This window comes from Acanthisitta chloris, unplaced genomic scaffold, assembly GCF_000695815.1.
Source record: "Acanthisitta chloris isolate BGI_N310 unplaced genomic scaffold, ASM69581v1 scaffold17624, whole genome shotgun sequence".
Classification (NCBI taxonomy): Eukaryota; Metazoa; Chordata; class Aves; order Passeriformes; family Acanthisittidae; genus Acanthisitta; species Acanthisitta chloris.
The window spans coordinates 6963-33241 of record NW_008667816.1 but is presented as its reverse complement, the minus strand read 5'-3'; the positions used below and the strand labels follow the sequence as shown (position 1 = coordinate 33241).

Here is a 26279-nt window from a genome sequence, read left to right as displayed (position 1 = left end):
TGCTCTTGTTGCTATTACTGCCCTTAAAAGAAGAAAGCGAATATTTATGTGCAACTTGATTGTCCAAAAACGTGTTTAAGAACTTTGTTCTCAGTACTTTGTTATTCAACTTTAACATCTTCCATTCTTTACCATGGTGGAGAGAGAATGCTCAAATTTTTTTTGGTTGTCTTTGATGCTCCACTTTGGTTTGTAATTTTCGGAATACATAGGTATTTCCTTTGGCTGTGCAGAGATATTCTGCAAAAGGCTTTCTGCATTTTTTAGTGTTTCGTGTAAAAGTTCTTCTGTATCAAGTCTGTTGTTGGTTTGGATATCCTTGTAGATGGGTTTCTTTCTAGGCATGAGAAGAGGTCTGACAGATCTGTGCAGAACTGACCTAATTTTATGCTGTTAATGTTATATTTCATTGTATTCTGACATAGTATTGTGTTCTAAATTGCTCATATCTTCTAGGCAAACGGAGTGGGCGTAGTAAAAAATGGAAAGAGATGCTGAAGTTGCCACCTGTTAGTCACTGTGAAGGTCTGAGGTGCTCAATTGGTGAGTGTCCTGTGGAGTGAATGGTCTGTCTGGTTTTTTTGCAAAGGAATGGTAAGAGTTTGGTGGTGTTAATGGAAAGGTTTCTTGTGTCCTGTTTCCAAATGCTAACTAGCAACAAAAGCTATTAAACTTCGAATGTGGTGGAGAATATACATGAAGATAAATTTTTGAGAGGATAAAAACTGTATCACAGCTCCTTGTTTGTTAAAGGAAACCGTTCTAATGAATAGATTTTTAAAACCATGAGTTAGGAAAAGAAATCATGTTATAAATTGAATGATGTGGTAATATATTTCACTCTTTTCCTTAATGTCTTGCCATAGTTTTACAAGACATGTAATTACAATGTCCTGTAATAATTTTTAACCTGTTCTGTTATTATCTTGTATTGCCTCTTTGCAAACAATCTTGTTTGCTTTGGTATTGCTATTTCACAGTATTGTTTCTTTCTGCACCATAACCTAAATCAAACTCAAACATGGAATTCTGTCTGTTATTAATAAATGTGATAATCTGTAAGAGACACTTGTGAGTGTTTCACTATTCTTTGGTATCATTCCCTACTTCTGGTGTCTTTGCTAAATGTGTTAATGTAAAATCTTTGCCTTTTAGTGATGCTTTTCTGACTTCAAATGGGAATAAGGACCACAATATTACAAAAATAAAAATAAATAAATGTATTTACTTATTACATCTTTCTCAGAAAGAGACTATAACCAGCTTTGTGACAAACAGCCGATAGGAAGACTTCTCTTCAGGCAGTTCTGTGATTCCAGACCAGATCTGAAAAGATGCATTGAATTTCTGGATGCAGTGGTAAGCAGTGAGAAATTGGAGATGGCTCTCAATAGGCAATTGCTCATACATTCTTGTATGTAACACATTTGATTTCTGTGCTAGTTTTGGCTGGGATGGAGTTAATTTTCTTCATTGTAGCTCATGCTGTGCTGTGTTTTGGATTTCTCACCAAAATTGTGTTGATAACAAGGATGATTTAGTTCTTGCTGAACAGTGCTTACACAGCAGTAATACTTTGTGTTTCTCAGGCTGCCCTAGAAGTGAGGAGGCTGAGAGGGCACAAGAATTTGGGAGCTGACCCCAACTAACCAAGGGGATATCCCATACCATATGACTCTGTGCTCAGCAATAAAAGCTGGGGGAAAGAAGGAGGAAAGGGGAAAGTTAGAATTTGGTGTTTGCTTTGCCAGATATCTGTTGTGCATGATGAGGACACCCTGGAAATGGGTAAACATCTCCTTGCCAGTGGGAAGAAATGAATTAATTTCTTACTTTGCTCTGCATGTGCATGCAGCTCTGCTTTATCAAACTGTCTTTATTTCAAGCCACAAGATTTCCTACATCTGCCCTTCTGGTTATCAGTGGGGGGAAGTGAGTGAGTGGCTGTGTGGGGCTCAGCTGCCTCCTTAGGGTTAGCACACAACAGCTGTACTAATTTTCTCTAAACAAGTCTGTTCAGTGATGCTGCAGACGTGAAAATACAGTGTAATCTATTCTTTGCAAACTGTAAAGCTGTAACTTATGTGTCAAAACTTGTCTCTGTTACTTAAAGGAAGATGTTTAGTATATGCTATAAAATCTCTGCCATCTTGGTATGGTCAGAGCTACAAAAATGGGAGAGAGAGAGAGAGAAGTAATTTTAGGAAGATGTGCTGCTTGATTTCTTGAGCCTAAAAGGATGTGTGAATGCATGACTATTACTTATTATACTCAGTCTTGAAAATATTATAGATGTAGACTTGGAAATGTTGCAACTTGCATGGAAGCCCTAGGCGAGACAGCATGTGCTAATTAGAAACAGTACAATGGAGATGGAAATTTAGAGAACCATCTATGGAAGGAGAAAAACCAGTTTTTGAGAGACCAAAGGAAAAAGTCTTGATACATTTACATCTTGATATCTAATGCTGAAGAATGAGGGGAGGAAGGAAGTGTGCCCACAGCCATGTTTTGTAAAAAAGCCTCAGACAAAACCCTCCTGGGGAGGGGGAAAGTAATGAGATTAAGCAGGCATTCTCTTCCTTAAGAGGAGAGAATAATAGCTCAGAGCTTTTTATTCTTTGTCCCTCACAGTTAATCCAAGAGCAGTAACATATAGTCTGAAACTGAGATTGCTGCCAAAAGAACAGTTTTTCTCATTCCACCCATTTCTGTTCTTAGGTTCAGGGAACAAATGACCCAAGAAGATGGATGTAGGGTAGTGCTGCTGCTTACATGCATCCCAAAATGCAGTATCCAAAGGCAAGATGGCTTTGAGAGGAGCAGGGTGTGAGTACAGAGAATTATTGCTGTGCCTCCCACTTCACTGTGTCTTCCTTCTTGGAGTGTAAACTGAGGCACTAGATCAGCTAAAAAGGAATTTGAGCATCGAATACGTAGAAATGCTTCTGTCAGTGAATCTCTATGTAATGACACTTAGTGCCCAAGTGCATTTCAACATGTTTTTGTGACTCCTAGGAGCTGTTCTAGCACCAAATTCCAGATAGCAGTTTGACTGATGGAGATGTAGAATGGATTGAATGGAAATCCAGAACAGTGGAGCTAATAGCCTGAAGTGAATGTAAATCAGAGCCCTTAGTGAATGCCACACAGTGGGGACACCACTGACAACTATGAAAATAACCATAATGGTTTAAACTTCTGTACACATTTTTAATCCTCAAAGGAGTAGCAGAATCTTTGGCACCACAAAACAGAAAAAATCTTAAGCATGACTGTAAGGCAGGTGTGTCTTTGCTCTGCAGATGTCATTTTTCAGGTAAAATTATCTCTAAGAAGTAACTGTGTTTTACAATAACTGAAAAATTTGAATCATTTTGAAATGCACAACCTCTAATGTTATGTGGATTGCAACACTTCTGTGAATTAACAAAGCGTGCTGTAGCTGAGATACTCTGATGTAAAGGGTGGTTTCACAACCTGCTTTTTAAAAAATTGATTGTTTAACTTGCGTTTGAAAATCATGGTGAAGAATTATGCTTGAGAATCACTGAAATAAGTTAATCTCTGCTCAGTGACTCTCATGATCTGAAACTAGCATGTTGTCTTGATCAAGGATGTGAGATAAATACCTACTATCTCTTAGAGATGGTTTCTGAGCCAGCCTGATTCCCTTTGGTGGACTGGACTTCAGCAAGCTTCTTCAAGCTTCTCAGAGACTGAGAAGTTGGAGTTGAGGGATTTTTTTGTTGTTACTGTTTGTAAGGCAGTACTGTGCAGGGAAAGGCAAATGTTGTGGAGGTTTTACCAATTTTTAGCTTTTTAATTTTAACTAAAGTTTAGACTCAATCTTTGGGAAATAAACCTTCTGACATAAAATGCCATGGCCTTAAAAGCCTCACATCTTTCTTAATATGGTTTTCTGACTCTTAAATGAAACAATGTGATTTCAGTGGTGTGATTATATCAGGAGTCCATAATCAAGGTAGTACACTACTGTGTTGTCTATCTGTAATGGATGCTAAGACTGGTAAGCTCCAACTCTTGAGAAGGTGTGACCTTAAAGTCTGGAGTCATCTTGGCTTTACAGAAAGAAGAGTTGTGAAATAACCAAATATAAGTGGCAGAAATTGAAGTGAGGAATTACAGTTATCCAATCTAGTGACTCATTTCACTAGCTGGGGACAAGGTTACTCAAGTATGAAAAAGAATGGGTGACAGCTCAAACTTCCTTCTTAAGCTCTGTGAGTAACAAATTAGGTGGAAAGGCCATCTCTTAAACTTCCTTTTAAATGACAGTATCTGCTTAAAGTAGTGTGCCTGACTCTTTGTGTTCAGTGAGTTACTTTGGCATGATTGAAAATGTTAGAGGCGGTGAGTGCAGGGCTAAACTTTTGATTGATGAACTTTTCTGACTTGCTCAGGTAGTTTGGTAGTTGCAAAAGAATATCTTACCCTTACACTTACTGTTGTGGAACCGAAGTAGCAAAAACAATGCCTTGCAATTGTGTATGGATTTGAGGACTGTACTGCTGTGGGTGTACCATAATGTCTCGGCAGAAAAAGATGTTGATGACTTAGTAGTGACTCAGTGTGGGTTAGTTGTGATTAATTGCAGAGCTGGAGATCAGGGATTCTGTTACTTCCAGTGGTTTGTGTGTATATGTCTTTGGTTCTTGAACCGTCATTTTTCAGTGTTCTGGTTTTCTTTATAAAGGTAAATAATCTGATTAGATCAATCACTTGGAGCTTCCTATGAGGTTCTTAATGATTGTTGTCCCAATATTGCCAACTGTTGTTTTGTATGATACAGTCCTCCATTCTGGAAGTCTGGCAGGTATTGTTTGTTCCTAGGCTCTGAGATATGAAATAAGCTTTGATTGAGTTGACCCAGCTTACAAAGCTAATACAGTTGCTGTTTGAGACTGCTCTATTCTAATTAATCTTTCCCCAGATTCTGTGTTGTCTTTAAATGTTGTAACTTCTGATGTCTGCTTCTAATTTATTCCTTAAAATCAGTAATAGTGAGTAGTCCTTGGAGTTCTTCAATAGTAGTATTTGTGTGATGGTTTGTTGGCTGTGAGTGTTTTCCATAAGTATCTACCTCTGGAGCTCTGTTCAGCTGCCAGTTGTGTATCTGCAAAACACTGCATTGCACAATATTCTTTCTACGTCAGTTTCATATATTACTAAGTCAAAAACCTCACAAATGTTTTATCTACTCAGTTCTGTTTTTTTAAAGAATGAAGCAGGCTTTGGTTCAGATCTCATTTCTAGTTAACATGCGCTCGTAGAAAGTAGATTTATCCTGGGTTAACCGAAAACTGTAGCAAAGAAAAATACGTGAAGAAAAAAAAGGTACAGTGAAGAAAGAGCTGATTATTGTACTCTTAATTATTTTCCATCTGGATAATTCTGTCCTACAATAGTGCATAAATAATATTTCATTGTAATTGATCTAACTTGACTCTAGGATGCAGAGTTTAAACTGTTAGGTTTTATAAGTTTTCCAAAGATTAAATTCTGTATGGTTTTTTTTTCTCCCTTAGTACCATTCTTCATACAAGTTTCACTATGTAGCCCAAAAATCTTTAAGTAGATTTTAAACCATGAGAGCCTTCAGTTCCTTTTGTATTAGGAGCATTGTGTTATTCATAATAAAATTTACCTAACATCATGTAAAAGACTTAAGTGCCAAATAGCTCAGAACATAATTTAATTTTCAATTCCATTCCCCTAGGCAGAATATGAGGTATCTTCAGATGAAAAGCGTATAGACTGTGGCCTCAGAGTTCTAGAGACCTACTTCACTAATGGGGTAAATATCTTACGTTGCAAAATATTTTCTCAGAGGTTTTGTAAATGTCAGATAAATAGAGATCTAAATGGCTGCATTGTTTTTAGTAAACTGACTTTCAAACTTCATTAGTCCCATATCTGTCTTTCTGAGAGATGTGCTGGCTCCTAAAATTCTGCTCAATCAACTTGAGCAGAAACCTTGGCTGATCTCTACTTTTAAGGCTACTATGATTACAATTTATTCTCCATTTAACACCTAAAGAAAATTTAATAACAATTTAACGCAGCATTTTGTAGTCTGAAGACAAGAAATTCCTGGGCTTCTCTCAGACTTCTGCTGAGGTCTTGGTTGCTTTCCTATGCACTTTCAGAATTGCTGCAGGTTCTCATAAACTGAAATGCTGTTTTCTGCTAAAGCATCTGTTTCTCCCCATTTTGCACGGTGGTCATTAATAGTTGATTTTTTGTATTTATTAAGAGTCTCTTTTTTGCCATCCAGTTGTGCTGGTTTCAGTACCATGACACCAGTAGAAGCTTTTCTGTGGGTATATAGTTAGACATTTGCTTTCTATGAATACGTGTTCCTTCTGCTTCTCTTACTTTGGTCATCTTATCCAATAGAAGGTCTTGAAGATGCCTTAAAATCAAATAGACTAAATTGGCCACATCTCTTCTGAGAATTTCTTTGAGACTACCATAAGTGGGTTTTTTGCAGAAAACCTCAGATTTCTTTGGGCTTTTTTGAAAGTTTCCCAACTTACGTTTGTGTTTCTTTCCATCCTGTCAAGCCAAATAGGTAATTTGCTTTTGTGGTGCTGGACTTATGGAAGGAAAAAAAATTTGACTTATGGCCAAGTTTGTTTCCCCAGATAGTGAAACAGTAAATAGCTGTAATAGCTTTCACAGAATCACGGAATAATCAGAGTTGGAAGGGACCCTTGAGGATCATCTAGTCCAACTCCAGGCACTGCAGAGTACATAGCCAAGGATCACACCATGTGCCTGAGAGCATTGTCCAAACACCTCCTGAACTCTGTCAGGCTTGGGGCTGTGACCACTGCCCTGGGGAGCTGTTCCAGTGCCCAAACACCCTCTGGGTGAAGAACCATTTTTTAACATCCAGCTTCTCCATGCTTCATTCTCTAATAGTGAACAATAAAAATGTTGCCCAAATATGACTTGATTTTTCTCTTTAGCCTAAACATTCCTTTTGTTTTCCTGTCTTGGAAGATTTAATTGCACTTTGAATACAAAACTTTTGCTTGCTTAATTACAAAATTTTGTTAGAAAGTTGCTTCCATTGTTTCTTTTCTTTCTTTTTAAATGATGTTAAGTCTGCAGCACACCTGCCAGAAATACCTCAGGAAACAGTGAATGAATGTAAAGCAAGACTGGAAAAGAACCCTTCTAAGGACCTTTTTATGGACTGCACTAGGTAAGTTAAAATTGCCTAGTGTTAAATTTGAGCATCACAAGAGAAATGTGTATGCTTCTGAGAAAAATGGAAGATGAAGTTGTTGCACCCAGAAATATTTGGTCTCTGAAATGACCATAGACAAGAAATTTGGAACAGATTTATTCAAGGAGTAGGTTTCCTTCATATGTGATTTTGATGTTTGACTTTTGCAGAGCTTTTTCTTTAATTTTTGCACAAAATCACACTGTTGTCTGCTATCAAGTATTCTGTAAGTTAAACAGTATTTCTCTTTATCATATTCTTACCTTTTGCCTGAGTGCTCTTCCATGATGAAGGCACTCAGAAAAATCTGAAGTTATAAACTGGAGCTTGAAAGGTTTCTGAACAATGTTAGACAGTGTAAGGTTCTTGAAAACGAGTTGAACTGAGGCCAACAGTTATGTTCCACTAAGATGGCTGACTAGAGGATCACTTGTGGCAGTTAACAAAAAAGAATACAGCTTGGTTTTGTTCTGAAGCCATGAAGTGATATTTCACACAGCAGGGGAGGCTTTTCTTGGAGGGATGGTACATGTTTATGGGTGTTACGTGTCTTTGAAGCCTTTATGTTTCTAACATTTCTGGTTCTTCAAGGCGTGCTTGATCACGTCTGAAGCATTACTACAGGTTTTGTCACTGCTTGGGTCGTCTCTCTGGCAACAAAAATAAGCATGTCTTATAACAACCTGAGATTATAAGATTGAAAGGGATGTGTGAGAACACCTGGTAAAACATGTCTCAAACGGAGAAGCTTGTGTAGGTCATCCCCTTTCCTCTGTCTGATAAATACCTGAACACTGTTGTCCTCCCCACACCCATCTTGGTGTGTTTCATCTAAGGGAGTGATAAGGTACCTGGTGTTCAAGGTTTGGATATAGCATTTGGTATTTCAGTTTTCAGTCCTAGAATAAAATTTTGTTGACTCCAGAGAATGTATGAAACCTTGTAGGTACTTCTGAGGTCATGGTTGGAGGGTCATACATGCGTTGCATAGCTGCTGAGAGGCTGATGTTTGGGTGGCTTTGAAGACACTCAATAAGAATGCAGAGGTCAAACTGTCTAGTTACTCTGAGAAACAGGAGTTTGGCCCTCACTAGTGTTTTGACAGGAACAGTTTCCTGTGACAGCCACTCACTTTGTGAGACATCTAGTTTAAACACATTGCCGAGCACACTGTCTACATCTTCATCAATATGTTTAAATGCATGCTGATAGATTGATAGCGCCTCTTGCTGCATCAGTTCTTTTCAGACTACAGCTTATTTTTCTGGGTTTTTTTTCCTGATAGAATTGTCCATGAATACCTAAGCAAAAGACCTTTTGAAGCTTACCAAGAAAGTGTGTATTTTTCCCGTTTCTTGCAGTGGAAATGGCTGGAAAAGTAAGTTTATTTATAATATTTGCATTACAATTTAGCTTTGCTTTGTGGCAAATTCTGCTTCCTATGCTAGAAATGCTGTAGAGCCCTAATGAATGACTCTGCCTGTCTAAGCAATTACAATTTGAAAGACAAGATGTAAAGGATGATGATGATGGGACAGCAAGAGAGCCAGTCCTCCAACTGAGCTGTCTAGTAGTCTTTAATTGGTAAATTTGTATTAGGTAAATTCAAATTCACTGTCATATGAATATATATTTGGCTGTCAAGTGTGCAGTGGAATACTAGTCTTTCTGGGGAATGGTATCATCCTTTAGTTTCAAACTAGGTCTAATTAGTGGTTAATAAGCAGATTAATCTAGTTTTATAATCCACTGTGTGATTGGGTAGCTAATCAGTTTTTAGGGTGGTACAGATACAGATCTAGTAACTACAAGATAGCAAGATTTATATATATCAGAATTTAGTTTTGGCTTTTAAATCAATACTAAATGAGTGTCCAGAATTTTTCAGAAGGCTGAAATTGGTGAAAATTGATTCCAGTTCAGCTCTGTGGGGTATTGTGATCACATATTAAAGCATGAAGGTGCTTGAACACTATTTCTTTCAATGGTAATTTTCATTCTAATTATCCAGTGTCTATATTTTACTGAACTGGTAGTAAAAGCCAGGAAGAGAACTAGGGAAGTTACTGAAATTCTTTACTAAATAAACCTCCATGTGCTGTCTTGAGAACAAAACCACGTTAACAATGAATGCTCTTTTAAAACAAAGCACAGAAAAACCCACTGCCATGTCATAGCTCTGCTCTGACATGTGTTTAGGAGAGTTTTAGCATACAGTCATAGAATCAAGGCTGAAGGAAACCTCTAAGATTATGAAGTCCAACCATTAACCTGACACTCCACTGCAATTCCTAAACCATATCTTCCAGTGCCAGATCCAGATGCCTCTTAAACACTTCCAGGGATGGTGACTCCACCACCTCCCTGGGCAATCTGTTCCAGTGCCTGTCCACCCTAATAGTGAAGAAACTTTTCCTAACATCTCATCTGAATCTCCCCTTCTGACTGTTCCCTCTAGTCCTCTCACTGCAGCTATAGCAGAAGAGACCATCCCCCACCTCTCCACAGCTCCTTTCAGGGAGTTGTAAAGAGCCATGAGGTCACCCCTGAGCCTTCTCCAGACTAAACAAACCCAATTCCCTCAGCCCTTCCATCAGCCATTTTTTTACCCATTGAAGAGTCCACCCATCCAAGCCACAAGCAGCCAGTTTTTCTAGAAGAGCTCTGAGAGACAGTGTTAGATGTCTTACTGAAATCCAGGTAGACCACATCCACAGCCTTCCCTTCATCCACTAAGCAGGTCACTTTGTCACAGTGAAGGAGATCAGGCTGGTTGAGCAGGACCTTCCCTTAATAAATCCATGTTGGTTGGACTTGATCCCCTGATTGTCTTGCATGTGTCATGTGATGGCACACAGGATGATCTCCTCCATGACCTTGCCTGGAACCAAGGTTAGGCTAACAGGCCTGTAGTTTCCTGGATCCTCCTTCCAACCCTTCTCATAGATGGGTGTCACATATGCTAGTTTCCAGTCGGACAGAACTTCTCCAGTTATCCAGGACTGCTGGTAGGTGATTGCAAATGGTTTAGTGAGTTCTTTTGACAGTTCTCTCATTACCTTGTGTCCAATTGGCATAGCAAGTCATTAACCATCTCCTCCTGGATTATGGGGGCTTCACTCAGCTCCCTGTTACCTACTTCCAGCTCTAGGAGCAGGGTGTCCTGAGGACAACTGGTCTTGACACTAAAAGACACAGGCAAAGACGGCACTGGGTACCTGTGCCTTTCCTCATCCCCTGTCACTACACTACAACTGCATAGAATGGTTAACAGCTCTACTACCTCCAGTTAATGGTTCCTCTTCCACTACATCAATGCCTTAACAATTTGGCTCCTGGACCACTCCTGCATACCACAACTCTGTTTTTTGAAAAAGCAAAGTGAAATCAGAAATTATTTACCTTGTAAATGCTGCATTTAGTGTGATCTCGTTGAAATGCAGTCTGCACGTCAGCATTCTGCAACTGAAGGAGGCAACAGGAGGTGATAAATTGACTGTGATAAGGACACATAAGGCTCTGACTGTAAACAGCAAAGGGCCCTATTGACCAGCATTTCGTGCTGCCGTTGAGAATGTCTGGTGACCACATGAGGGAGCCCACGTTTCTGAACAGAGCTCCCTCCGCTTGCGTTTGAAATTCAGCTCATTATGGTTCTGTCTTCATAAGGTCAAGGCAACATTTGTTCAGAAATATGCCATAGAACAGAAAGGAGAAAATGAAGACAGACCTTAGGGTGGGGAGAGGGTTATTAACACTTGTAATTCCTGTTGCAGTAATTGTTTCTTTCTGTTAACCAGGCAACCAGTAACCAAACACACGTTTAGGCATTACCGAGTACTAGGCAAAGGTGGATTTGGAGAGGTGAGTACAGAAGTATCTTTCTGCAAGGCAGTTCTTAAGAAAAAGAGAAGGTTAATACAGAGGAGAAGCAGTTTAACTCTTGCCTCTATCAGCCTACATCACTTGGCAAACTGTTCTCAGTCCAAACTGTTACTTTTAATGTGTTAGTGTCACAATTGTAGGTCATGCACAAAGCTGGAGAAAACTTCCACTGACTGACAACAGTTGCTTCTGTTTAGAAGTTTCATTTGGCAATGAGAATTTATTTTCTACTTAATAATCATGCAGAGTATAAATGATCTATTAATAATCTATAGATTTTATTAGTTCTGTTTATAATTCATTGAACTCTTTTCTCCCTACATATTTTAACCAGAGCCTTATATTGAAGGAGGGTTACTAAATGACCATTATCTTTTTCCTGTTTGATTATAGTATAGATATTTGTCCTTTGACCTGCTTACCTAGACATATATTGCTACCACAGTCAGTTGTTTCACTAGCACAAATTCCAGAGTTTTACTAAACTATTCGGCCCCAACAGAAATGGGTTTGCCTCTGTATAATCACTTTTTCTACTCTGTTACAGCTTTTGTGACCCTTTAAAGCTGTTTCATCAGTGAAAGCTCTGTATTGATGCTTACAGACCATCATTTTCTGAGAGCATTACAGAGTTTGAAAATAAAATCTTAAAACAAAAGCTCTAAGAACCCCCTGGCACCTCTGACACATCATCCTTCTCTTTCAGGTGTGTGCCTGTCAAGTACGGGCGACAGGAAAAATGTATGCTTGTAAAAAGCTAGAAAAAAAGAGAATAAAGAAGAGGAAAGGAGAATCAATGGCTCTAAATGAAAAAAGAATTCTAGAAAAAGTGAATAGTAGGTTTGTAGTAAGTATCTACTTCTGATCTCATTTTCAGCAATTTGTCTTGCTTTGTTTGCTTGAGTTCAGTCTCTTCCAGGAGCTTGTGGGCACAAGAGTCTTTTAAAAACTGATTTAGAGAATGCATGACTTGGCATAAATGATTGATGTGATAATAATGTTTTATGTCTGATTATGAGCAGTTCTGTGCAGAGAACTTTTTTTAATCCAATATTGACTTGGTTTTAATCCCCCTGCGTTATTTATCACTTACAGGCAGAACATTAGGTTGAGTTTCAGGGTGCTGATGCCAGTGAATCTTTGTCCTCTGTTTAATAGTAGAGTGTTTCTATCCTTAGGTATTTTCTTATCATTTGTTACTCTGTTGCTTATACATGCCAAGATAAACATAGCATTTTACTAGTATATCAATTCAGGTTATATTGCTTTGCTGTGTACTAAAGATTAAAGAAGTGTCTTGGGTGTGAAACAATTACCTTTTTAATGAAGCTTCCACAGAATGAAAGTCTAGTTTTAATACTTTAACCTGATGCTATTATAGAAATTATGGTTAGTAGCACAGTGAAATAAGTTAGAATGGTAAAGATATTCCATATAAACTTCCCCCCAGGTGATGTTTACTTTTTCATTGAATTGTTGCCATTTAAAATGTTAATTTTGAATGCATTTTGCTTTAGTTTTAAATCAATATACTGATATATTTTGTATTGCTGTTCAGAGAGGATATGAAAGTGTCTTTTTTAGAGGATAATGGAAGTCATTTATAAATATATATGTATAAAATATGTATGTAAGTATTTTCTGATAAGCTTTATGTGTTAAAAACCCCCTGTAGAATACAGCCAGCTAAAAGAAAAATTAAGAACCTGCTGGCCAGGTGCATTAATATTTTTAACTGTTGTTATGGTTTGGTATAAATATGCTAATGCTATTTTTGCACAAGGCTCTGGGCTTGAATTGATTGAAACTGAATCCAAAAAGTACCTGAATTGATCCATAAATTGCTATAACAATGAAACTTCTATTTTTGTGTAACATTTTTTCCCAGCATATGTAAATACTGTAAGTCAATAATCAATCCAAGTTGAATTTGAAATCACTTTATAGAATTGAGCATGAGTTATCTTCCTCCTGCTATCCAATGGGGTTTTTTTTGATGCAACAGAGAGGATCTAGATCTAGGATTTGCAGTAATACTGGGTTGGAAGTGGGTAGATAATTTGTCATGTCTGCGTCACAAGTAAAGTCATTAATAGCTGGATATGTCAATTAAAACCACCAAATGGAAATATTTGCTCTGAGTAGCTGATTTCTGTATTTATTTCATTTGATTATTTAGTTTGGGGTTCTTCTGAAAGAAGACTTTGGACTTATTACTGAATTAGGGCCATTATTTACTTGTACCACATTTAAAAATACATTTATAGAGTCAAAAAAAATCCTACTGATTTTTTCCTAGCTTGCTTACCTAATGTAAGCTAAGTACATGTTTGGATTCCATTGTTTTTAGTACAAGTTAGTTCATCTTTGTAGGTAATTTTGAAGATTCTGCCAGGTGATCATCATTAATGTACACAAGTATCTAAAGGGGGAGTGCCAAGAAGATGGAGCCAGGCTCTTAGTGGTGCAAACCAATAAAACAAGAGGTAACAGGCAGAAACTCATGCACAGGAATTTGCACCTGAATACAAGGAAGAACTTTACTGTGCGCGTGACCATGCCCTGGAACAGATTGCCCAGAGAGGCTGTGGACTCTCCCTCACTGGAGATATTCAGGAGCCATCTGGATGCAATCCCGTGCCATGTGCTCTAGGGTGGCCCTGCTTGAGCTGGGAGGTTGGACCAGATGCCCCACTGTGGTCCCTTCTAATCTAACTGATTCTGAGGTTCTGTGCCCAGCATAGCATAGCTTTTTCTATTGAAACTGAGTTTGTAACCTAAACAGCACATGTTAAATTTAGTAGTATAATACATGGTGTTAAAATGGGGTTTTCTAATTGCCTCTTTTGTTCCTTTCGTTTTCAAAAACATGGATTCATATGTTGATTGCATTGGAAAAAAGAACTGAATTGTTTTGGGTTTTATGAATGAATAATGGTCCTCTTCTCACTCTGCCCCATTGTCAGGTTAGTTTATCCTATACGTACGAGACGAAGGATGCTCTGTGTTTAGTGCTGACCATCATGAATGGAGGGGATCTCAAGTTCCACATTTATAACATGGGAAATCCTGGCTTCGATGAAGAAAGGGCCATTTTCTATGCTGCAGAACTCTGCTGTGGTCTGGAGGATTTGCAGAAGGAGAGAATTGTTTACAGGTGAGTGCCACCTACAGTCACTTGTACCTTTCCATGTCTCTTCAGCATGGAATGCATTAATTGTTTGCTATGAAAACAAGTTTATACTTCAACTTCCTAGTAAGATGAGCAAAAAAAATTGTTCTGTTATCCTTTTCATGGCACATCCTTCAGAACTGCTGATCTTATCTTCCTTCTTACTGTTAATTTAGATCTAGATGCTTAATATATTTTAAAACATTGTGAAGTTGATTCAAGGTTTCTTTGTAAAATGAAAGTAAATTATGATTTACAAAGCAAACTAATTGATAGTTCAAACAAATAAGTTTTAGGAATATGGGATTGTATTCCTGTAGTTCACAGAGGATAGGGAAGTCCCTTGCTGCATTGCATGTTATGCTCATGAGGGTAGAAAGATAGCCCATATGAAAAACTCTTCTATTTTTATTTCAGGTTCCTCCAATAAACATTTTATTGCTTTTGAACTGATGAAACTGTCAGAACCTTTATTTATTGTAATTGAGATTGTTTGATCTTACTGCTCTTGTTTGTCTCTGTACATCCCTCAGTTAGCCCTTGGTATGCATTAATATTACAGAATAAGGAAAACAAACTTAGTGGAGGACCAAGAAAACACACAGTTTATATTTCTGGTGTGTAACACCAAGTACCACTTGGTTCAAAGAAGATTTAAAGTATGAGTTTAATATAATGAGTCTTAGTCTTTCCCCTCCCCAGTACAGAAGACCAACACACACACACACACACACTGTGGAAAGCATCAGAACCACAGGTTTGTGCTGGTGGTTAGATGTGGTTCCCTAGAGAATTTGGCCAATCTTGTGATGTTACACAGTGTGTTTTGGCACACATGTAGGAGGGAAGCAGGGATGAAAGATTTGATCAGCTGCAAGTAGGTCATTTCACATTGCTCAAGTGAAAACAAAACTGATTGTTTAAAATAACAAAGCAATAACAATAAAAAAACCCCAAACAAAGCAAAAAAACCCCAAACCACAGCCCTTGTGTTTAATCCCAACTTGTTAGTTACTTGCCTGCAATAAGGCTTTCAAACACATGTCAAATCCTATTATACTCTGTCTTTAATTCCAGATCTTGAAGTGGTCATGGTTTCTTCTGCAGAGGCCTTGGGTGACTAGATCTCTGCCCTATTTTGTGCTGTTATATGATCAGTTTCCAATTAGTAAGAAATTACATTACCTTAAATTTATGAGCATGGAAAAAGAAGCAGTTTCACAGCCATTTCTGAGTAGAATTGCCTCTTAATTAAAAGAATGGGAATTATTTTTCATCCTCTGCTCATAACAAAATGAAGAACTGAGAGGCAGTTACCTGTGCAAGTGTTAGCAGCTGAAGAATTTGTATGCTCAGAGGAGAAAGAAGGACTTAAATTTAATGATAATACCTGAAGTCATCATTTAAACAATTCAGTATGGGACATGTAAGGAAGTTCCTGCTCAGTATATAAACAGATAACAAGAAACTCTAATTATACCATGTCAGCTCAACCACACTTGACTACTAAATCTATGAACAGTTTGGATAATTTTGTACTTTGTAGAATCGGTTTCACCCTGTTCTTTCTAATATCAAACGACCAACCTTTTGTAAAAGAGTCTTGTTTCTTCTCCTGTGTTAACAGGAGGGTTTTTTCCTGATAGTCTTGATTTGTTTGTTCCATATGAACAGCCCCAACTTCCTCAGCCTGTCTTCATAGGGGATATATTTCAATCCTCTTATCAACTTTGTGGCCTTCTCTGGACTTGCTCCAACAGTTCCATGTTCTTTTCATGTTGAGGACACCACAACTGCACACAATGTTCCAGGTGGGGTCTCATGAGAGCAGAGAGGGAGGATCACCTGTTTTGACCTGCTGCCCACACTCCTTTTGATGCAGCCCAGGATTCAATTGGCTCTCTGGGCTGCTAGTGCACACTGGAGCTCATGGTGAGCTTCTCATCATTCCCAAGTCTTTCTCCTCACTGCTGGTTTCAGTTACTTCCCCACCCAACTTGTAGGTGTGTCTGGGATTGCCATGGCCCAGATGTAGGACTTTGCACTTCATTTGGTTAAACTTCATGAGATTTGCATTGGCCAACCTCTCAAGCCTGTCAAGGTCCCTCTGGAAAATCCTAGCAATAACCTCTGAACAGTTTCTGATTCAGTTTCGGAGTCTCCCCAGATTTTCCTTGGATGGGGTGAATCCATACGTCCCATTGGGTTTCTTCTTTTGTTCTCCAATAAAAATGCACAAGATGTAGAATTACAGTGCTGAATTGGTTACCCTTTTACTATTTCCTGAGTCTTGATAGTATTTAATAGCTAAAAAATGTTGCTTGTGAAACTTTGGTGTTTACAGAAAAGTAGTAGAGACTCCTAGAAATTGGATTGCAAAGAATCCCAACTAGCTGAAGTTAGGATGAAAGCTGCATGTCCAAATTAAAGGAATGGAGTTTGAGTGGATGACATTAAGCCTGTGCTTAGTCTTGGGAATATTGCTCTTTGTTCATATTCTGATGCCTTGAAGTGGAATATAGCAAGGAGTCCCCATCAAACTGCAAAAAGCACTTGTATTTTACCACTGGGGAGTTGTGCAGCTGATAGTCTCAGGAGAAATGTCTTTCATTTTCGAGCACAAATTTGGGTCTAAGTTGGTGGTTCTTCATATCAGGATTTTAGTGTTGTATGGAGAAGGTTTCTCATCTGTGGAGTATAAATTGATGTTGTTAACATAAGTGAATTAGAGAGTTGAGGGAAAGTGGATCTTGAGTTCTCTGGTTAAACTATTTGTATTATAAGCCAACAGCATCACAACTTTTTTTGTATATAGGTAGAAATTGGAAAAATTGCTTCAGTCAGAACCAGGAAGTCTTATGTTGTGACTGTTGCACTTGATGATAGCTAATAATTTTGCCTTTGTTTAGTTCACATTTCTACTGTTTAATTTGTAGAGACTTGAAGCCTGAAAATATACTTCTTGATGACTGTGGTAAGTAAAAATTAAAATTAATTTTGAAATCGAGAACTACACCTCTAATTAATGTTGTGACCGAAATCAAAGGGATTTCTTCATGATAAAGGGACCTGATTGGCAAATCTTAACTTTAATTAGTAAAGAAAGAGCTGCCCTTGCTTTTTAGAAAGCAGGAGAAAATGCTGGGACTTTGGGGGTCAATTATGATGTTTGAAGGGTCAATCCTCCACCTTCAAATGGCTACATTTTCACTTTTGCTTCTCCTTCTCCCCCCTCTTCTTGATTTAAGATAGCTAAAGCACCTATATGGATTTGTTTTGTTTGTCTTATCTTCAGCTCTGGAAACATGATTTGTTAGATGTGGGGCCAGAATTGTACTTAATAAACCAGAATGAGAGGCAATGAGAAGAAATCAGAAGCATTTCTGTTTTAACATTTCAACTGAAAGAGAGAGATCTGATGGTCACTGATGTATGTGTGGCTGGAAAGAATAAAAGAAGTACAAACAGTATGAAGAAATGTTTGTAGTCTTTTGTTTTTCAGAAGCTAAATTAATTTTCTTTAATGACTTTGTATGTAGGTCATTACCAGAATCTTTTGAATTGACTGTAGAACATTTGCAGCAATCTAAGCTGTGGATGAATGTTACCAGTTTGTTCTTGTAATTGCTGAGCATTTCAGTGAAGGAAAGACTGGTTTTGAAGTCATTAGCACAGTAATTTTTTTTAAAGTCAGCATGTTCTGACTGATAAATTTCAAAAAAAGATAATGCTGGGGGAAGTCACTGTCCAAGAGCTAAAGCTTTGCTAGACATCAAATGCATTCTTTAATTTTTCTCTCCAGCAATGTCTTGCAAAGGCTGAAGGCTTCTTTGAGGAAAAATGTAGCCTTGCAGGGACAGCACTAGAATGCTTTCTCTCTGCCAGGGATATTTTGATCTAGTTCCAGGGAGCAGAGGGGACTAATTAGAAAATCACTTCAGGAGCTCAGATCTTGCACTTGAAAAGGAATTTATCAGATGTCAGGGAATAAAAGAGCATCTGAATGTATTTAAAATAGCATTTGCTGCTCCAGAGCATTTAGTTATTTCCAACCAGTATATTGGGTGGCACTTGACTTTCTCCTCTCTCTCCCCATTCCTTGACTATCGATCACATGTAAATAAGAAATTAATATGATGCTGTAGAGCCTTTTGAATGCCAGAGGATATATATGGAAAGGACACTTGGGCATGGAACAGGCTGTCCAGAGAGGTGATGCAGTATCCATCCTTGGAGGCTTTCTAAACAAGAATTTAAAAGGCTTTGGGCTCACTGCTTGCTTAGAAGGTCATACTAGAGACCTTCTGAAGTGCCTTCCAGCCTGAATCATTCTGTGAATCTGTAATGTCTCTGTAAATGATAAGCATTCCTGTGCTTAGAACCAGGATTAGAAATAAGTGTGGGTTTTGTTTTGGTTTGTTTTTTTTCCCCTAAATCTTACTACTACAGATGTTTGGCATTGTTTTGTTTTAAATTGAGTTGGAAATGCAATTGTCCTTTCCTCTGCCTAGATTTTTATATTTTTATTATGAAAGTACCTTATGTATTTTTAAATTAAAATCATGTCAATACAATTCTTGGTTTGAAATGTCATGAATCTTCTTGTTCTGTCCAACAAAGAGCTGTATCAGTCCATGGGCATGTAAGGGAGAGTGGGGGAGTGTATTCCCATTGCCCTTCTTGGGCTGGTTCCCATCTGAGCAGTGCTGTTCAAGGCAAATCAGAGCCTTCCACCAGACAAGTTCTATGTTATAGGTATTGGTACAAATGCCATGTTTAACAGGGAAGGTAGTCAGCTGGAGAAATCTGGCTGATAAAGTGACACAGGAGCTGTTAGCTACTTAGGAGTGATCCATGAGAAGGGGAAGTCCTAGTACTGAGCTGCATGTTGCCATATAAAGAATTCCAAGCAGGTTGTTGAGCAGCTGCTCTGGGTTTGGAGTGGGAGTGGGGATGGCAATTCCAGGTACTCGTGCTTGGTATTAGTAGAGCACTTTGTTAGAGGAAAACCTGATGTCTCAGGGCAGGCTACAGTTTTCTCACATTTGGAATAAATAAAGTAAATTTTTAAGTTTTTTAGGAAGTCAGGAAGCTACGTGTTTGTGGTGGGAATACAGAATGGAAAATCTAAGTATCCAATGCATAGACACAGAGTCTGAATTGAGCAGTCATCATTTCTGTTTGTCCTGGAGCAGCAGCCCATGCCAAAGATGGGAATTAAGGTTGTTAACAGCAAATCTTTTTTTGTATGACCTTCGGGAAATCAGTTAGATCTGTGCCTCTTTTTTCTTTAAGGAGGACCTGAATAATACTGAATCTCTCCATTCTATTCTAGTTAAATAAACTTAGTGCTGTGAGTACATGAGTGTTTTGATATTTTGGGGTGGTGTTTTTTGAGGTGTGCTGCAGAATTTTTTTGTTTTAGAAGTGATGATACTTCATTATTTGCTGACTATGTATAATTTATTTTAACCTAAATAGGACATATCAGAATTTCAGACCTTGGATTAGCTGTGCAGATTCCAGAAGGAGAAACAGTCCGAGGACGTGTTGGGACCGTTGGTTACATGGGTATGTAAAGTATTTTTCTAGTTATGTTCTACCAGAAAATTGGGTCCTGTGAATGTAAGAATGACTTGTCCAAAGAATCATAGTGGGCCTGGATTAGTTACTACACGTTATGGGAAGAAGAAAGGTTACAATATGCAATGGTAGATGTTAGCAGTCAATTATAAGCCTACTGATAAACTTGAAAACTTATCTGAAAATTCTAACCTTAGATAGAACTTTAAAAAAGTGCCTCATTTTTTTTCTGAGTTTCAAAGATATTTGGGTCACAGGTGAGCAGACGAACCACTGTGACAACACATGTCATTCCATGCTTTGGAAAAACTTCATTCTCAGTTTATAAACAATATTGGTCTTAAGAATTCAAGAACTTAAGTGCTTCTCTTGGATGCAAACAGAGTCCTCACTGTAGAAATGAATGTTCCTTCAAAGTACAGAGGAGCTCCACAAACGTATCTGCACACAGCCAAAAGAGTACCTGAGAGTTTTTCCAGTATTTAATTAGTCAGTTTAAACTGAAATATCTTGGGGGGGGTATTTGTTTTTGTTTTGTAGCTCCAGAAGTGCTCAAAAATGAGAAGTACACATTCAGTCCGGATTGGTGGGGTCTTGGCTGCCTGATTTATGAAATGATTGAGGGACAATCTCCATTCAGAAAGCATAAGGAAAGGGTCAAACGGGATGAGATTGACCGGAGAGTAAAGGAAGACCAGGAAACATACTCAGACAAGTTCTCAGAGGAGGCAAAATCCATCTGCAGGATGGTGGGTGAAGAGACATAGAGGTTTGAAAATTAAATTTCTAACCCTTTTAAAGAGAGCAACTACTTTATTTTAATGTATTCTATACAAACATTTCGAAACTGGTGTTCTTAGATCTTTCTTTGTTTCCCATGGAAGTTTGTGATTGTTCATGAATTGTTCAGTTATCAAACCCTGAGAATTCAGAACTTTTTTCAAGGTGAAGGAAAGCTGCATGAATTGATTTTTCATCACGTAAGTGAAATGGTGCAGTACTGCTTGGACTACGTGCCATTCTAGATGGAGTACAATAGCATGCTCAGCTTGGATACTGCCTGGGTAGAAGTGAGAGCATAGTACACTAGTTTCCTCACCTAAAAGAGTATCAACAAGACAATGGCTTTTTATCCAGCCTGTTCTTAAATTTATACACAAAACTTCAAAGGTTTTTCTGGACTAGTTTATGCAAAGTATGTACTTTACTTAATCCCATAGGAAAAATACTAAGTCTGTATTTCCCTAAAGGAAAGTCTACTGCAAAGTCTGTATGGTAAAATCTATTCAGCATGGCATCAATTGAAGGATTTCCATCTAACTTTGGGTGCAATCTTCCCATGGTTTGCTTTCAGGGATTCTTTTGTCTCCTGAAAATACATGTGTTCCCAGAATGTTGTCATTTGGATTTCCAGGTCATTTTGATACATGATAAATTTTATTTAATAAAAGGCCAAGTAGCGGAATAAACTTATTGAAAGACATTGTATGTTGATTTATTTTTTTCTTAAATTGTGGGATTATGTCATGGATCAGCATTTGTTTTTTTCCATATCTTTGCAGTTGCTTGCTAAAAATCCAGGGGAACGACTGGGGTGCACTGGAGATGGAGCTGCTGTTGTAAAGCAACATCCTATTTTCAAGAATATCAACTTCAAGAGGCTGGAAGCTAACATGCTAGAACCTCCGTTCTTGCCAGATGTAAGTAGGTGAGACAGATTTGATTAGTATCTAAAAAGGCAAGAACTGTCATAATTCTGTGTCAACGATCGTGGGAACTCCAGAGAAACCTTTCAAGTTGGTTAAATTGGTAGGAGAATGCTATGTAGCTATTGCTAGCTAATTGTTTTGTGGCATTTCATCAGATCACAAAACAATTTACAATACTGGTATTTCTCTAGGGAGCTTTGTAGCTGATTTCTTAGCCTTTAAAGGTCCACTTCCATAGCTCAGATGCAGAACCAATGAGGAATAGCTTTGAAGAAAATAGCCTGGAGTTGAAAGGAGTGTGACAGAAGAGGAGTAAATTACAGAACCAGTGAGAAATAGAAGCTGTTTCTGGTTTTGATATTTCTTTTCTGTTACTTGCAGGAGGGATGGAATTGGTCAGGTACCTTATGAAGAAGAGGCTTTTGTATTTCTGTTTTGTAGTGTAGTGTAACTTGGTGATCACCAATGTGAAATGTAAAATTGCAGACATTTTGCTCCCTTTTTCCTCATCTAGGGGGGAAAAACAAAAACTAAATGCCTCCAACCCCAAAACTTTAATGAAACAATCTTGTATTGTACTGCAGCCACGTGCCGTGTATTGTAAAGATGTCCTGGACATAGAGCAGTTCTCAACAGTAAAAGGAGTGAACTTGGATACTACAGATGATGACTTCTACTCCAAATTTGTTACGGGTTGTGTCTCAATCCCTTGGCAAAACGAGGTAATGTATATTTCATAAAAGATTATTTTCTTTAGCACAGCAACATGGAAGATTTAATAAAGGGTGTAATTATAGTATTGATTTTCTCTGTGAGATGCAAAGAAGTTTCTGCTTTAGATTTCTTTGCTGAGAGACTTCAGGAAAAAGTTTTTCCCAAAATGTAAACAACTTGCTAAAAACTGGTAGATTTGCATAAATAGCATCTGGCATCTTGTCATCAAAGCTGCAGCACACAGAGCAGTATTTGGCATCAGTGTGATCACCTTTTCCTTGTGCTGCTATCATGTTGTTTGATATTGCTGTTCACAGGAGAGGGCTGGAATGCTGTTCCAAGTGTTCCAAAGCAAATAGGCACAGTGCCAGCTGTTTGTGTATGGTGCCTGCATATCAGCAGAGTATCCAAGTGACTCAGTAATACAGAATTGCCATTTCATCTTTGCCAGAATTTCAAAACAAACCGTTCAATATCAGTTGAGTCAGGCTTAAAGCTTTTTCATGTGCCTAGTGAGTGAGTATTCTAGTATCCTGCATAGAGTACTAGAATTTTGCTACCTCTGTGTGCAGTTCAAATCATCTTTACTATTTCAGCAAGAGCACTTGGTAACCTTTATTTCAAATTGCAGTTCTTGTCTGAATGCCCCTATTATAAGGTGTTCATAACTTTCTGAAACTAGTGTTGTCTTGAATTCTACTTGTATAGTGTAGTTCTTTCCCAGTATGATTTGATTATGTTTAAAGCTTCAACACAAAAATTGAGCAATTTCTGAACAATTTAGAGAAAAGAAGTACATTCCTTTTGTCTTCCTTTTGCTTTTTCACATCACATGAAGGAGATTTGAAAATGTGTCCTTTGACATAGAAAGTCTTTACTAAGAAGCAGCGAACCTTGGAGAAATAAATATGTCCTATGTTATATTGTAATTCTGAACTTCAGAATGTGATCATTAAGAAATGCATTGCAGCTTAATCACTAACTCCATATTAGTGGGATAAAGTTGGAAGTAGTCATGGAATTCTGGTGATGGCAATTCCTTCTCTTCAAGGAATAACTGTCCAGACTTCATTGTATATTTGTGTTTATTTTTTCTCTTAATTCATGTTACTGAGATTTCCCTCAAATCTTTGCCCTTGGTCTCTTAAGAATTCCTCTTGCCCTGATGTTGTGGCTTACAAAAAAAAGCAGATTGCACTTCTTCTTATTCCTCTTTATGCTCTCCCTCCCTCTCCAAGGAATATTATTTTGGTTGCATGCTGTTGTGGGAGATGTGACAGTGACACTCACTGATAAATGCCAACTCGATGTGGGCATTAGCCACTTCACCTTGTGACAATGCCTGTTGGTTACATTTTGGCATTCAGTCCTTTTGCTGTCCTATCTGCACTCAGGAGTTGTGGTTTTATCTTTTTTGGCTTCTGTGTGTACACACAAAGCTTCTTTCAAAATCCCTTGCCCCTCTCCAGAGACTAGTCTTCATTATATCTTTATTTTCCCCATGTCATGTCTAGTAATTAAGTTCAGGCCAGGGTGTATGTATATCACATTTGTTAGGCAGAAGAAATGCAAGAATGCAATCAAAGCACCTGAGGACTTACTTGTGTGATCATGCTCTCATTGCTATTCTTCAGTGTGTTGAGGGCACAAGGAGAGTCACTATTGGCTTTGTGTTTTCCTTCATGGAGCTCTGTGAGTGGTGTAGTTTGGCTGATGAATTTACAAGTGTTAGGAGTGCCCAGACAGAGTAAACAGGTAATACATGGAACATGTTTGAGAGGCTTGGATGGATATTTCATTTATATTTCATATGTTTCAAAGATGATCGAAACGGGATGCTTTGAAGATATCAATGCGTATGAAACTGATGGTACTGTGTCACCAGACAGAGAGAGGTCTCCAAAACCAAAGAGAGGCTTCTTTCACAGACTTTTTAGTGGAGAGGTAAGGGTATATCTTTTCTTTACTAAGAAAATTAACAGTAAGACCTTAACTTCCATTCAATTTCTTATATTATTTTGTGGTAGGAAAAACAAGTTGTTTACTCAGTACTGAAGCCAACGAAATCTGTTTTGTTATGTCTTTGCCCCTCCACTGCATGTCAGAAACTATGGCAACCCCTATAACTCCAGGAAGTTTTTCTCCCTCAGCATTCTGTCTTCCTGTACTTACCTGGGGAAAAGGCAGTGGTTGCTGTGAAAAGCTGTGCTATAGAATTTTCTTTCCTAAAGAGGTTATTTGGGTCTTGCTCCTTATGTATTTTGTTAGGTTTTTAATGAAAATTTATGGAGAGGTGTCTTCAAAGATAGTTGAGGCCCTCTCTCTCCTCTCTCTCTAAATATATATATGTAAATAAACTGTAAATTTATATAATAAGCAATATATATATCAGTAAATAAGTAGAAATCTCTCCAAAATGAATGAGTGAAAAGAAGCATCACAAAACAAATGTTAAAATATCTTGGGTAGTTTAATGCCTTTACCAAAACAACAACATAATGTATCTTTACATAGCTGATAATGCACAGCCTTTTCTTACACACATGACTTCTACTCTTCAGAAAACATTTAGAGAATTGACTATTTGCCACCTGAAGGACACAAAGTGGGTTGTTGTGCTTGTCTATAGAGGGTATGAAATGGCAATTTGTAAAGGCTTTCAGTTGAAAATGTTATACCCAATTCTGCTTGCTCAGTGTGCCTGCACTTAGAGTGGAATTATCTTGAGAAGCATGAGAATATTCCAGCAGTGAACACTTCAGTAGAAATTACTTTTGCTTTCAAGCAGAAATGAAAGTTTAAAATTGCTAGGAGCATATCATTAAGTAGCCACAGCAGGGCTGGGTATTAAAATTGCATGAAGACATTTTTTGTCATCAGCTGGCAGTTCACCTCTCTGAAATGGTACTGTGCTAATGGAATGTATAATAGTACTGTCATTTTTAGTTCACCTTTTCAAATTCACTTTTCCCCCACTTAGAGTAATGGACTAGAAGGGATGGTTGAGTGTACTAATAATCTCACATAGTGAAGTTAAAGCTTGTCTTTTTCACTGCAGTGTTTTCCAGCACAATCAGCAGGATTCATACTGTCCCAAGATATGGTTCTATACAGAGAAAGAGTCCTATAAAAAATGAGTATGGTTTTAGAGGTTGGTTGGTTCTGAAGGAATAAGACTGTAGTTACTTGTCCTCTGAAGTTAAAAGAGGGAAAGAACTTAAAATTAAATGAAACTTTAATGACTTGAGATTTGGGGTTGAATTGTGCTTTCCTTTGATTTTCCCAAAGCATTTAGTTAGCATGGAGTAAAATGTGCTGGAAGAAGAGCCACACCCTCCCCCAGCCTTTCTGTGCCCCATAAAACACACACACAATAGTGTCAGTTCTGCAGCTGAACTGTCTCTCTGTCTTCTCTTGCAGGTCTGCTTTAAATCTGATTGCAGTGATGATGAGCAGGAGTCCTCCAGACTTTAAATCATTTTACTCTCATCAGAAAGGATGAGCAAACGTTAAATGTTTTATATCTCTGTAGCAAATTGTATTATATATATTTTTTATCTGAGTTCAAGGATTTTTGTACATTTGTACTTCATTTGTTTTAAGATGTATATTTTCACTAAAGCTTAATTGTACAAAAAGCAATGAGTGCCATTGGAGTGAGTGTGTTTCTGTATGGTTTTGATTTTTCTTTATTTTTTTCCCCCCCAGTGGAATGAATCTAGGAATACTAAAAGGATTTTAAAGCACAGAGATAATATCTATGATATAAATGTAACTTGGCTTTGTATGCTCCTGGTAAAACTCTTCTTGTTCACTAGGCTCTTTATGAACAGTTTTCTTAACTGTTGTACTGATAAATTCAATAGTTCTGGCATTATCCAGCAGCATGGCTGTACCATTACCTACTGCATCTCTCAAGCAACTGCTCAGATGAAAAGAGGAATCCAGTGCACTGTGT

General features: G+C 37.9%; 1 protein-coding gene across 1 annotated transcript; it reads left to right on the top strand.

The window, feature by feature from the left end:
- The first annotated feature begins 461 nt into the window (after window positions 1–461).
- Window positions 462–25959, top strand: GRK4 (G protein-coupled receptor kinase 4). Its single transcript, XM_009072674.1, has 15 exons — window positions 462–543; window positions 1247–1359; window positions 5741–5818; window positions 7134–7234; window positions 8544–8636; window positions 11059–11122; window positions 11850–11990; window positions 14110–14300; window positions 17252–17289; window positions 19797–19886; window positions 20439–20647; window positions 21461–21598; window positions 22192–22329; window positions 24143–24265; window positions 25742–25959. The coding sequence occupies exons 1-15, from the start codon at window positions 492–494 to the stop codon at window positions 25793–25795; spliced, it is 1623 nt and encodes a 540-aa protein (XP_009070922.1). The 5' UTR covers window positions 462–491; the 3' UTR covers window positions 25796–25959.
- The last annotated feature ends 320 nt before the right edge of the window (window positions 25960–26279 follow it).